The sequence below is a fragment of the Prosopis cineraria genome, unplaced genomic scaffold, assembly GCF_029017545.1.
Source record: "Prosopis cineraria cultivar Desert tree isolate PC_DT_omini unplaced genomic scaffold, ASM2901754v1 PC9, whole genome shotgun sequence".
In the NCBI taxonomy this organism is placed as follows: Eukaryota; Viridiplantae; Streptophyta; class Magnoliopsida; order Fabales; family Fabaceae; genus Prosopis; species Prosopis cineraria.
The window spans coordinates 23,052,877-23,064,976 of record NW_026555340.1 but is presented as its reverse complement, the minus strand read 5'-3'; the positions used below and the strand labels follow the sequence as shown (position 1 = coordinate 23,064,976).

At 33.0% G+C, this 12,100-nt stretch overlaps 2 protein-coding genes across 2 annotated transcripts; both read right to left on the bottom strand.

The window, feature by feature from the left end:
- Positions 1-4,476: 4,476 nt before the first annotated feature.
- On the bottom strand, positions 4,477-8,248 carry LOC129321104 (nucleosome assembly protein 1;2-like). Its single transcript, XM_054966838.1, has 12 exons — positions 8,071-8,248; positions 7,916-7,959; positions 7,580-7,675; positions 7,080-7,172; positions 6,829-6,907; positions 6,694-6,755; positions 6,408-6,592; positions 6,106-6,283; positions 5,977-6,020; positions 5,584-5,788; positions 5,427-5,441; positions 4,477-4,836 (listed from the first exon to the last, which is right to left on the bottom strand). The coding sequence occupies exons 1-12, from the start codon at positions 8,114-8,116 to the stop codon at positions 4,771-4,773; spliced, it is 1,113 nt and encodes a 370-aa protein (XP_054822813.1). The 5' UTR covers positions 8,117-8,248; the 3' UTR covers positions 4,477-4,770.
- A 944-nt stretch (positions 8,249-9,192) lies between these two features.
- LOC129320528 (uncharacterized) lies at positions 9,193-12,019 on the bottom strand. The gene is made up of 4 exons (XM_054966029.1): positions 11,870-12,019; positions 11,657-11,757; positions 9,487-9,565; positions 9,193-9,384 (listed from the first exon to the last, which is right to left on the bottom strand). Exons 1-4 carry the CDS (start codon positions 11,870-11,872, stop codon positions 9,337-9,339), a joined length of 231 nt encoding a protein of 76 aa, XP_054822004.1. The 5' UTR covers positions 11,873-12,019; the 3' UTR covers positions 9,193-9,336.
- Positions 12,020-12,100: the final 81 nt, after the last annotated feature.

Sequence of the window (12,100 nt, the reverse complement as noted above, 5' to 3'; positions counted from 1 at the left end):
AAGCATAACCTCCTAATTTGTATTTCAAAATCTATTTTTTTAATAGGCTTTTAAACCCTCATTGAGATGCCACCTTCACCATAAACTCGCAAATAGAAACTAAAAGAAATTAGGTATAATAGAAGGAAATAATATCTCACAACATGATAAATAAGGTTTGGATTTTTATTGAGAAATGTATTTAAGGTGTGTTTGGTTTCTCTATGTTTGGCATTAGAAAGCTGCTTTTTACTTTTAAAAAGTCAAATGTTGTTTGGGATTCATTTATCATCAAAAATTGACTTTTAAAAAGGACTTTGAGAATGGAATGAAATGGAAAAATTCAAAAGCTCTGCCTTGTAGCTTTTGAAACGAACTTTGAGCATGCAAGCATTAATTATTGATACCTACTATTTTAAATGATCATGATACCCCCTCGTGAGTTTTGTCTTTTTGTGCTCAGGCTTAGGAGTCAGTGTGTAACATCCTAATTTTTAGATAAAAAAATTTATGAAATTTAAGTTTTATTTTAAAAAATGATAATAATAAGAATTTATATTATTTGAGGTTATTTGAAAATAATAATATGATAAAAAAATTTATGTGTGTGTGTGAGTTAAAAAAAAGAGAAGAAAGTAAAAAAAAAGAGAGGGGAAACTGTAGAAGTCCCATATCGGTCAGATGTGGGAAGAGAAAAATGCTCCTTATGTATAAAGGAGCGACGCGCATCAGGGAGGAGGCAGGAAGAAACTTTTATGTAATTTGTAAAAATTGCTACTAAGGGTCCAAGATATAATTTGTAAAAATTACAAGTAATGACCCAAAGGTTTGAATAATTAAATTCAGACCTATATTTTTTTATATATAATTTTGGGACCTACAATCTTATTTTTATATTATTTTTCTCTCTTCTTCTCATGTTGCTCTGCGTTTTCTCGTAAGGGGGGATTATTTTTTTTAGGTATGTTCTAACTTTCTTTTAGATTAGCATTTAAAAATTTATTTAATTACAAAAATTAATTTTATAGTTATTTTTTAAATATTATTAGCTTTCTAGTGATATGATTATTTTGTAGGATAGAGTAAATATTCTAATTAGAATTTTTCTATAGGATAGTTAATCTAATGATATGATGGATTAAAAATATAGGTTAAAGCTCTTAGGGATATAATAAATATTATAAAATATTTTCTTGAGATTGAAACTCATGTTTAAGAATTTTTGAGTTAAAATCTAGATCGATATGGTTGAATTTACGTTGAATCTGAGATGTAGGGATGAAACTATGATTATTAAATATTTATTTAAGTATGAATAGGTATTTTTGAGGTTATAGAAAGGTGATTTAAGGCTTTAGGATAATTATAAAATTTTTAATTTATTTTTGGAATTTTTAGAATATAGAAGGATGAAATTGTGATACTAGAAGTGATTTGAGGCTTAAAAATAGTTTATTAGGGTACAAGAATTTTGAAAAAGAATTTGAGAAGTTAAATGAGTCATAAATCTCAAATTAGTGTTAATATGGATTATAGATCTAAGACTTTCTAACTCTTTAAATTAGAGTTATTTATTTTAATGTAAAATTAATATATAGTATTGTGAAATAATTATGTAGATTATATTGACAAAGATAGTGGTGAAAAAGGAGTTGTGAAGGGAACTTGTTATTCAAGACACAAGGTAACCATTATTAATGTGTTGTGATGGGTGTGTTTGTGAATGGTTGTGTTGTTTTATTGTTTGGAAAAATTATGAATTATTGAAAATAAATACTGTATATATTTGTTTGAAATTATTGCCAAGTGGGTTAAAAATTTATTTTTGTTTATCATGATGAGATATTATTGTTCGGATATATTTTTGTTTGGATATTTGAATGATGCATGACTTGTCAGGGTATTTTAATGTATGGTGTTAATGGAATTTCTGTTCGGTTAATTATTATCACGTGGTAAGCCCTCATTGGACCCAATGAGTGGCATGTCGCTTGGTACAACTCACCTTTGGTCGAGTGATTTGGCGTCTGAGCATGGCAAAAGGAGGATATAAGATGTAGTCATGCAGATTAAATACTTGTTCGGTTTGTTTGAAAATATTGTTCGGTTAAATGTTTTGTGTGCCTACTTAGCAATCGCATGATTAGTTACAACCGCATGCATCATTACATATTAATTTTTGATTATTGGGACTTTTAAGTCTCATTCCCCGTGATTAATATTTTTACAGAAGCGAGTCCAGTCGAGAAAGCACCAGAGGCATAACTTTGATGTATGAGACACCATCTTTTACGTTGCCTCTTAATTTGGATTATACAATGTATCTTGTGCCAACCTAGGACATTTCTTATTTTGATAACATGTAAACTCTAATCCTTTTTATTAAATGCATTTATATGACCAAGAGGATTATGTTTGTCCCTCTTGATTCATGACCTGATTTAAATATCATGTTATGAGGATCTTGTCTGTCCCTCATGGTTCTAATTGCTTTTTGAGATATTTTAAAACCTGTGGTATATTGTCTTGGATGTACCATGTTAAAAATTTTTCTACCATGATAAGGGTATGATAAGGGTTCAATGAAAAAAATAATTTATTGAATTAATAATTTACGAAAAATAGGTTTATAAATTTGAGGGTGTTACATGGTGTGTTTCAAAACTCATCTCCTTATTCTCTCTTCTGTGTGTGTATCACTCTCTATTTCTCTTTCAGCCACGGAATAGTGAAGAATAAAAAGACATTAAGCTATAGCACTAGACAGAAACGAACGAACAACAGAGGGAAGGGGAGTGGATGACTTTCCACTGATGAGGAAACACGCCTGCTAACGATAGAATTGAAACCAATGTGACGGGGAGGAGAAGAAAAGTAAAGGAAAAGCACGAGTCATCTCTTACTTTGTCAGTGCATCACCGACGAGGAAGAAGGGAGAGAATGATATAATAAATTAATAATCTCCTTGGAAAAATTGCCAAATAAGGCTTAAAGTTTGTTGGGGAAAATTTTGAAATAGTACCCCACCAAATTAGAAGAAAATTTAAAACTGATTCTAACTTTAGGCATTTTAAGGATGAAAATATGTTTAGCACTAATGATGATAATGATGACCATGTATTTTCATCAACAATTTTAAATGTAATTTCAAGCGTAGCTTTTGATAGAAAGATGAATAGAGTTCAGAATTTTATTAAAGATCAAATTATATATTACAGATCCAACCATTAATTATATAACTATTCAATATTAATGAATATTTAACTATCTATTACATAAACTTTTTCAATATTAAATTTTATATTTTTTATTCTTATTATTTAACATTTTAAATTTTATGTCATTTTAAATTTGCTTCACATTTTTAAACACTTTTAATATATTATATTTGTATAATAAAAATTACAAATTATCATAATCAATATCTTTTTTATCATTACAAATTAAAAAGCACATTTCAAAAGCATAAATTTTTATTAATCCAAACAATTTTCATTTTGTCAAACTAACTTTTAAAAAAATATCTCCAAATATAAATTTCGTTACAACAACTGACTTTTATTAAATTAATTTTTACCAAATGAACTTTCATCAAACTAACTTTTGACAAATTAAAAATCAAATGCACACTTATATTTTAATATTCAACTGTTTATCCAATAAAATTACCCTTTATAAGAAGATATCTGTGCAAAAAATAAAATAAAAAATAAAAAACTAATATATAGAAATGAGTTTTCACTTGCAAATACTTGGCTGGGGGGGCATACTTCTCACTTTCATCTTGAGCGTTGTCTTGGGCATACGCAAGAAACGATTTTCCTTTTCATTATGTATAATCATGATAAAAATTATTCTCACCAATATAGGTCAACTTGGTCAAGCGTGGGCGAGAATAAAGATGAAAGGTTCAAACCTTCTCATATTAGGGGGGAAAAAATTATTCAGACCGATTTTGGCATTAAAAAATTTTTTTGATATACATTCACACTACAAGCATAACATATTTTTTCATTAGTTTTTTTCTCGTTATTCTTATCAGATTTCATTTAACCAAACACAATTGCAATGTCCAAATTTTTGTAACAAGTTAGACAATTTTTTTCCCCATCCAAATCAATGTCTTCCAATTCTCATGTAAATTATCCCCCTCCATTATAAACAAAATCACGTAGACTTGTAAACAGACTTGCTATAAACCTCATATTGACATATTAAATATTGATATTGACTACTTATATTTATATTGATTAATGAAGACATTGATTTTGAAACATGACAATGACAACACGTGTTTCAGGTGTGCAAGAAAGATTTAAAATTGAATCGAATGAAAGTTAGGTCACTTTCTCTCCACCTTTTTTGGGTAAACTTGAACATTGTTCTTAAAGGTTATATGCTAATTATCTTGGTTAATAGGGTATTATAATGCTGATGACAAAAAAGTGTAATTTAAGAGAAGGAAAAGACATTTACACACGCGCACACAGCTGCAGCTGATTGCAAAGGCTAGAATAATAAATAATATCTTTCTGAAGCATCCGAGATACAAATTTCCAGCATATAGCAGATGACATCCCTGACTATATATTATATTACCACATTTCTCTCCATGGGGATAGGGACAAAAACTGAAAGGAACTCTCAAAACCATTCAGACATATAAATATTTTGGAAGAACAATGAATAGAAGTACCATCCAAACCTGCCTGACACCCATATTTTCAGCACCACCAGCATCAGACCCACAGAGCAAATCTCAGCTGACGGGAAAAAAAAAAAAAACCCCCTCTACTGCTGTTTGCATTCTGGAGGTTGCTCACCCAGCTGTCCTCCAACCTGTGGTCTTCCACTCTTCTGAAAGATAAAACCAAAATGTAGGTCGCAAGTTCAAAACTCCATCATGCCATGGAATATATGGATGCATAATCCACATACAGCATTATGAAACGATGACAACAAGCTTTATCCTACTAAAGTCAGCCATATGGGTTGTGCTACATATAGCATTATATGAATAAATGTAAATGGAAATGGAAATAATACATAGTCAGCACTAGATCTTGCATGTCTTGTGTAAGACTAAGGTTAGCAGTGCAGCCAAATTTCTTCCTTTTTCTGATAATGTGGTTCAGCATTCACTGAAATCTTTACACATGCGCACATAGCAATTTTGTTCAAGACAAATATTTATATCTCTTTTTATTTGCATAACTGTTTTTATCTAAAGATTAGTAATTAGCAGTTTCTAAAACACAGAAGTTACAATTCCTAGCTTATGTTGCTACATCCCAGCATTCAAAACTAGTTTGTATGGTGACCAAACACAAATAGAAGGTTTTAAAAAATGATTTTCTTTTCATAAAGCAACTTTTCTCCGCCAGCATGGCCAAATGAGCATAAAGTCACCTATTTCACATAAACACCACCAAATCAAAATTTCATACCTTGTGGCCCGATGACTGGATCAACATCACGAACAGATTTGACACCACAAGGAAGTTGGGAGAAGAAAAAATCAATTCAGATTCTAAAAGAAAATAGAAAATAATGAAAGATTTCAAAGCAAAAAAAAGAATATTAAAAACAGTTAGTATATAGTACCTTCTTTTTGCTCTTGGTTTTTTCTTCCTCGTCATTGTCATCATCATCTTCATCCTCATCTTCATCCTCCTCCTCCTCCTCTTCATCATCATCTTCAATGTCTTCATCTTCATCATCCTCTAGGTCTCCAAACTCCTCTCCCTGAATGGCCTCCCCAGTAAACCACGATACAGCATGGGGAATAATCTTGTCTCTTATTGTTGACCTGAACAACGCATGATAAAGAATCAGGAAAGCCACAAGTTTGTGAACTGCCCAAAAAGATCAAAAAAAAAAAAAAGGAAGTGGGGAGGAATTGGTTGTCAATAAACTTTGTTTGAACATTAGGAGAGTGACATAATTGGACAAAAACATATGACAGCTCACAAACAAGTACAAGGTAATTAAGCTCACCCAATGTCATAGTCTTGTTCCATCTGATTCTGAAGTTCCTCAGCCTACTCACAAAATTCAACTACGGTCATAAGAAAGGGAAAAAGAGTCAAATTTATTAGCCTAGATTATTAAAAAGGACAATCATACCAAATCTTCATCAATGTCTTCATCATCTTCAGGGACCTGTGGTGGGTTGAAAAAATTGAAGAAACTTTCACAATTTTCAGTTTTAGTAATTGGTTTAGCATTCTTTGCACCCTTCTTGGGCTTTTTCTTAAGCAGCTTCTGCGTCAAGCACTTGCCAGGGTACCATTCAATTTCCGTGCTACATGAAAAGGAAAATAAACCATCCTCAGCTAAGCCTTCTCACATGATTGTAATTAAGAGTAGAAGATAAAGTGAAAGCATCAATTGATTTGTGTGTGCGTGTGTGGGTGGGAGAGAGTTACCCAATTGCTTTCTCCAGAATAGGCTCGTCTTCATCAATCATATGATATGTTTTTGTCAAGACAGAATTCTTAAAATAAGGATTAGCATCAAAGTAAAACTCAAGCTTAAATCCTTTGGGACTTTCTATCCTGCTCCACTTAATATCTTTGAGATACTTGAGAGCACCTTCATCTCGCTCAGAAATCTGATTTGTAGCAGTGAAAGAACAGTTACAATTGTGTCTTGACAGGGAAGCTCACATGGGAGGTTTAAATAACAACTGAAAAATAAATACAAATGACTAACCTCCTCCGCCAACACTTCATTATTTTTCATAGCAGTGAGCCAGAAAGCAGGCACGCCTTTCTCTAAACAAGATAATAACAACATCAAGGAAATGAAATACTTCCAGAAGAAAAAGGCATTGCATTTATATGGTACCTTTATCCTCTTCTGTATCAGCTGCAGTTTCATTTGCTACTCCTTCCACTTCAGCAACACCATTTACAATATCATAACGCTGCATCCATTAATCACAAGTTAATAGGTGAAAACATCAATATCAGATGATTCATTACAATTAAGAATCACCATATTGATAAGAAAATGTTCAAGACTAGCGGAGAAATTAGCAGTCACATGCAATATAGCCTCATAACATTGCATGCAACTTATTAATAGGTATAGTGCACCTTTGTATATAATGGTTGATACAATTTTTGGTATTTGGCTTCAAGAGCTGCTCTCTCCTCAAAAAATTTCGCTTCTAATTCATCATGTTGACCCTGCAGGACAAGATTTTCATAAGATGAAGTGATGGAACGACAGTCACTCCTCATCAGAAACTGGCCCAAACATAAGGAAATATATACTTTGGTTGGTCATCACCATCAACTCTACTGTCACCAAATTTAAAGTTCAAACGGAGGTGAAAAATTCAGTCTAGTTAGATTTCTTATTCAGCTTTCATTCAACAATACACTATGGTAACAATCAATAAAATCTAATGTTTAAAATCAACTTCGTGTTTCACAATAAGATCGAAAAGATTAAGTTATTTTGTACACGACGCAAAGCCTTCTTATTTATAATTAAGTAACACATACTGAATCACATCTACAAATAACAAAACGCTTTACATCTATTACTCCAAAAAACTTTAAAATTGAGGGTGATAAAAGCTAGGACATGCCTGGATCTCTCTAAGAACCTCAACACGCTTCCTGACATCAGGCGTCAGACTCTCGAGAACATCTGTGTGCTGCCCAGCCAGACTCTGGATCTTATTCTGCACAAGAAAATATCCACACGAACCAAATCAACACCAACCCGAGACATAAAATTTGATTTCCCTAAGCTTAAAACTCCATAATCCATATGATTCTAGCAACCAACCCAACTCTCTTAAGTTCACAAATCAAGCAATCAATGTTCTATCAAAGAAAATAGTATAAATAACAGAAAAAGAGCAATCTCCCAAATATAGCAACAGTAAGCACAACGAACAATTAAAACCAAGCAAACCAACCTTGAGAGCATTGACTAGGTCCGCTCGATTCTCCTCATTAAGAGCTTTGCAAATTAACAACAGAAAATAGCATGAGAATAACCAAAAAGCGAGTGCAAAAAAACCAAGAAACAGCGAAATTGAGAGAGTTGAACAAATAAGAAACAGTAAGTTACCAGAGCTGAGATCTGCCATGCTGAAGTTATCCTTGTCGGAGCCCATTGAAGATGAAAGGAGAAAGGCGAGGGAGACAAGAAGGAAGGTAAAGCCCAAAACCCTAGAGGAGAGAAGAGGAGAGAAGCTTAAGAGGGTTTCTGAACGGGGCCTCCCTCAAATTTATCTTCCTCCTCTTTTCCTTCTTTTGAAAACCTAACGCCTGGGTCTATTAGTCGCATTAACTTTCGCTTTTCCTCATTTTTAAATTTCAAATGGTGAATTAAAAAACTTTAAATTCAAATTATCACTTTTTTTGTGTTTGGTTTTTCCGAGATCATGCAGAAGCAGAAAGAGGATTCAAGGGGCCCGATTTTATTTTTATTAGCCTGGTGGTAAAATCCCAATTACACATAATAATTGGTTGAATGGGCCCAATTGAATGATTTAGAGAATTATGATTATAATTATAAATAAAAAAATAATGATTTGCCTGATATACATAAAATTACTAAATGGTAAATATAAAATAATTATAAATAGAAAACAAAATTATTAAAATTCAATTATACTTAATAATTGTACCCCTTTTTTGAATAAATGAAATATTCAAATCATCATTTATATATTTTATCTCTAAAAAGTTGTATTATTTAGAAGTCATGAGTAAATTTTTTTTTTTTTGCCAGAATAAATCATAAATGATATGACTCATCACAAACTCTATATAATTTTATTCATTAGAACTGTCCTAATCATTATCAATGCAAGATCCTTTATAAAAATAAATAATATATTTATGAATCATTTTAAAAAATGTCAATGTATAAAAGTTTAAAATCTTTATATTTAACTATTTTTAACTAAATTCATTCATCCATGGAAAAGTACTTATTTAGGTAGTCAAATGGGTGAGAAATGCCTTGTTCAGGAATCATAGCTCAGGTGAAAATCTCATGAAGAGAATAGTAGAAAGAGGCAGACCCTCTCCAGATTCTTTTATGAAAAGTTGCCCCACTTTTCCTTGCAAGGATGCGTGAAAGAACATAAAGGAATACAGTAAGTTATGCTGTTTAAAAGTTATGATTATTGCGGCTTAAATTGCATCTAGTTGTTACCTAAATAGATGAATAGATTCTCAAAGATAAACAGTATAATCAATTCATTATCTTCTCAAGCATTACAAAATCCATAGCTTAGAGATCAAACTAACAACAAAGATAACTACTAATCCTTTGAAATGATCCGCTTAACAAAACTTGTAATCCAATTTGTCGTTCAATGACTAGCTAGACATAAACGCCAGAAGCAAGCAGGAGGAACAAAGACCCAAAACCCTGCAAAGGAAAGGACAGAGACACGTGAGTGCAAGTTTATTAAGACTAAAGCCATCATCGTTTCAGCCACTGATAGCGAAACATAATACACAAGGTATGTACCAAGAAGAATGATGCCACAGCTGCAGTTGTCAGCTCCTTGGCAAGAGAACGGCTTTTTCGAGATGAGGTCGTTTCATATCTGGGCATAACAGATAAATTTATAAAAGAAGTTGGATCAAAATGATAAACTGTCACCATAAGATCCATACCATAGTCCATTAAACTCAAGCATTACAACTCATCACACTGACAAAGAACCTATTTTGGTCATGTAAGACAATGTCATAATTAATTTGATACTCAATTTTTTAAGTAACTTCAGTGTTCAGGATTATGATGCTTCAAGGATAAGAAATTTGGACAGTCGAAATAAAATCATTCTTTTAGGTACTATACGCAAGAAGTCTTATTCCATCAGGGGATCAGCTAAACCCCCAGTGAGATGCTGTCTTTTGAGAATCAAAATAAGATTTTTATTATTAGAATTAAATCCCACAAAGCAATCAACTTCTTGTCATATAGAGATATAAGATCACTTAGTCAACCCCACTCTGGTTTTGACTTTTCCATGGCCGTGGAAAATTGGATAAGTCCTGTTGTCTAGAATTTAAATGCCAACATCAACAACTATTATTTTGAAAATGCGAACTACAAAGCAGAACACAGGCCACATTAAGCTGATCTCAATTCCATCCAATGGAAGGAAAATTTAAAACAAAGTATTCATACAATTGCAAGCTTGTATTTAAAAAATTCTTGAAAAGATGCCTACATTATTGAGCTAGGCATATAAAACTCAACTCAAACTACCTAGCAGAGTACAAGTCTAACCAGAGAATTGCAAAGAAAATAGACAAAAAGCACACCAGAATAGCTTTCAGGAGGTTGGCTACCTCCGCATTCACTGCCCAATTGCTTAACCCCTCCCATCATCTGCAATATATGCCTTCCTCTGCCTCCCCCTCCCCCTCTCCTTCTCCCTCTCACACCTCACTCCTTACAAAGCCCACAAAGTCCTACTGTGATGACTTTTAAAGTTCAAATTTTGTGAAATATACCATTTACTATGCTCGCTTCTACAATTGAGAAAACACGCAACAAGCAGGCATAACTAAAGCCTTGTTTTTTCCTTTCTTGACCAAGTACAATTCGTTTGACATTGCAATCAGTTCTCACAATTTTTTGTCATTTCTATTCAATTAGAGCCTACCAACACATTTTACCCCTTGAAATTCAAACTTGATGATACGTGCCATTCACATACATATCTTACTTTAATGAAATTCTTTGGTTTCAAAGTCCAATAAAAACATAACATCTACACCTATACAAGAAGCCTGTGCAATAATTGCAGATGAATGAGAGAGAAACTTCTGCATTTATACAACTCCTTGTCTATCTCAGTCCAATTTTTCATTCCACAATAGATATTGCTAGCAACACCGCATCTCCAAACTAAACAAGTTTCCTCATAAACTCCAGGACCAACATGGCCATTACGAAGTACTTACACTTTACTTGTTCGGGACAAGTTTATGTCATCATTAACCTTCCACCGAGGCCATTATTGGTGTCACGTTCTTGGTAAAACATTGCTTTCATTAATAGCAGATAGCTCAAATGGGTCAAGGTAACACAAAATAACCTTTCTACTCTTGATTGCTACAGCTACAGCTTTTGCTATCAATGCAACATTCCTTCTAATACTCTAAAAAGTATTGACACTCCAGTTTGATGAGAGTTGGCTTCGTTTTTTCTACTGTAATCATGCCATGTGCTTTTGATATGGACAAGTGAACATGCATCATGCAGTATTTCCCTATTAAACAAATCAATTGTGGTGCTATTTATCAAGGATCAACTTTTACCCATCTGGATCCCCATCCTAAACTTTTAGAAAAATGCAATACCCATGTAGCTTTTTGCTACATATCGATACTAAAAGGCTTAGCATAAACAATTGAAAATCAATAAAGAAGACTATTTAATCTAAGAACTATGAATCTAGGCTCTAAACAATCCCAAGATTCCTGTATATCCAAACTGTGCAGGCTAATTTCTTTGATTCATGCAAATCTTCCCCAACATTGCGTGCCCACAAATTGTCCAGTGAGCAGATCAGGAAACCAAATGTGCATCACAGAGCAAAAACTAAGATTTAATGCGAGGAACATATTGGAATCAATGTAAGATCGAATAAAAGGGATCACGAGGATCAGATCGGACTTACATGAAGAAAGACGCAGTTAGAACGAGGCCTATGGCCAGCATAAACACGGACAGGGTCGGGTACCACGAAACGGGGACCGGACTGGTAATGGGTTTCGCAGCCTTTCAGAAAGCAGACAGAGAAAAGAAAACTCAATGAAACTAGGATTCCATGAAGAAGAAAAGACCCAGAAATGAAATAATCTGAAATTTAGGATTAATTCAAGAGGATTACCATCAGAGAAACGGAGAACAAAAACGAATCTTGTAATTGAACTGACTACTGAGAGCCTCACCCAAAGCCGAACTCGGAACCAGCTAGAAGCAGCTTATAGCCTTACAGACGCAACGCCACAGTCGCGAGCAAAGCCTCGAATGGCATTGACCGTGCTTGAAATTGAGGGTAAATCAATATTTTAATTAAGTGATTAATAATCTTTCAAAATTTAATTAATTAATAATTTTA

Bases quoted from the DNA above. Each gene is read 5' to 3' on its own strand.
- LOC129321104 (XM_054966838.1), bottom strand. From the start codon at position 8,116: ATGGGCTCCGACAAGGATAACTTCAGCATGGCAGATCTCAGCTCTG. The intron at 6,908-7,079 runs GTGCACTATACC...TAATGGATGCAG, and splicing joins ATCAACCATTATATACAAAG to CGTTATGATATTGTAAATGG. The intron at 6,756-6,828 runs GTACCATATAAA...TATCTTGTTTAG, and splicing joins TGATACAGAAGAGGATAAAG to AGAAAGGCGTGCCTGCTTTC.
- LOC129320528 (XM_054966029.1), bottom strand. The intron at 9,566-11,656 runs GTAAGTCCGATC...TGTTATGCCCAG, and splicing joins CTAACTGCGTCTTTCTTCAT to ATATGAAACGACCTCATCTC. The intron at 9,385-9,486 runs GTACATACCTTG...TTTCCTTTGCAG, and splicing joins CTGTGGCATCATTCTTCTTG to GGTTTTGGGTCTTTGTTCCT.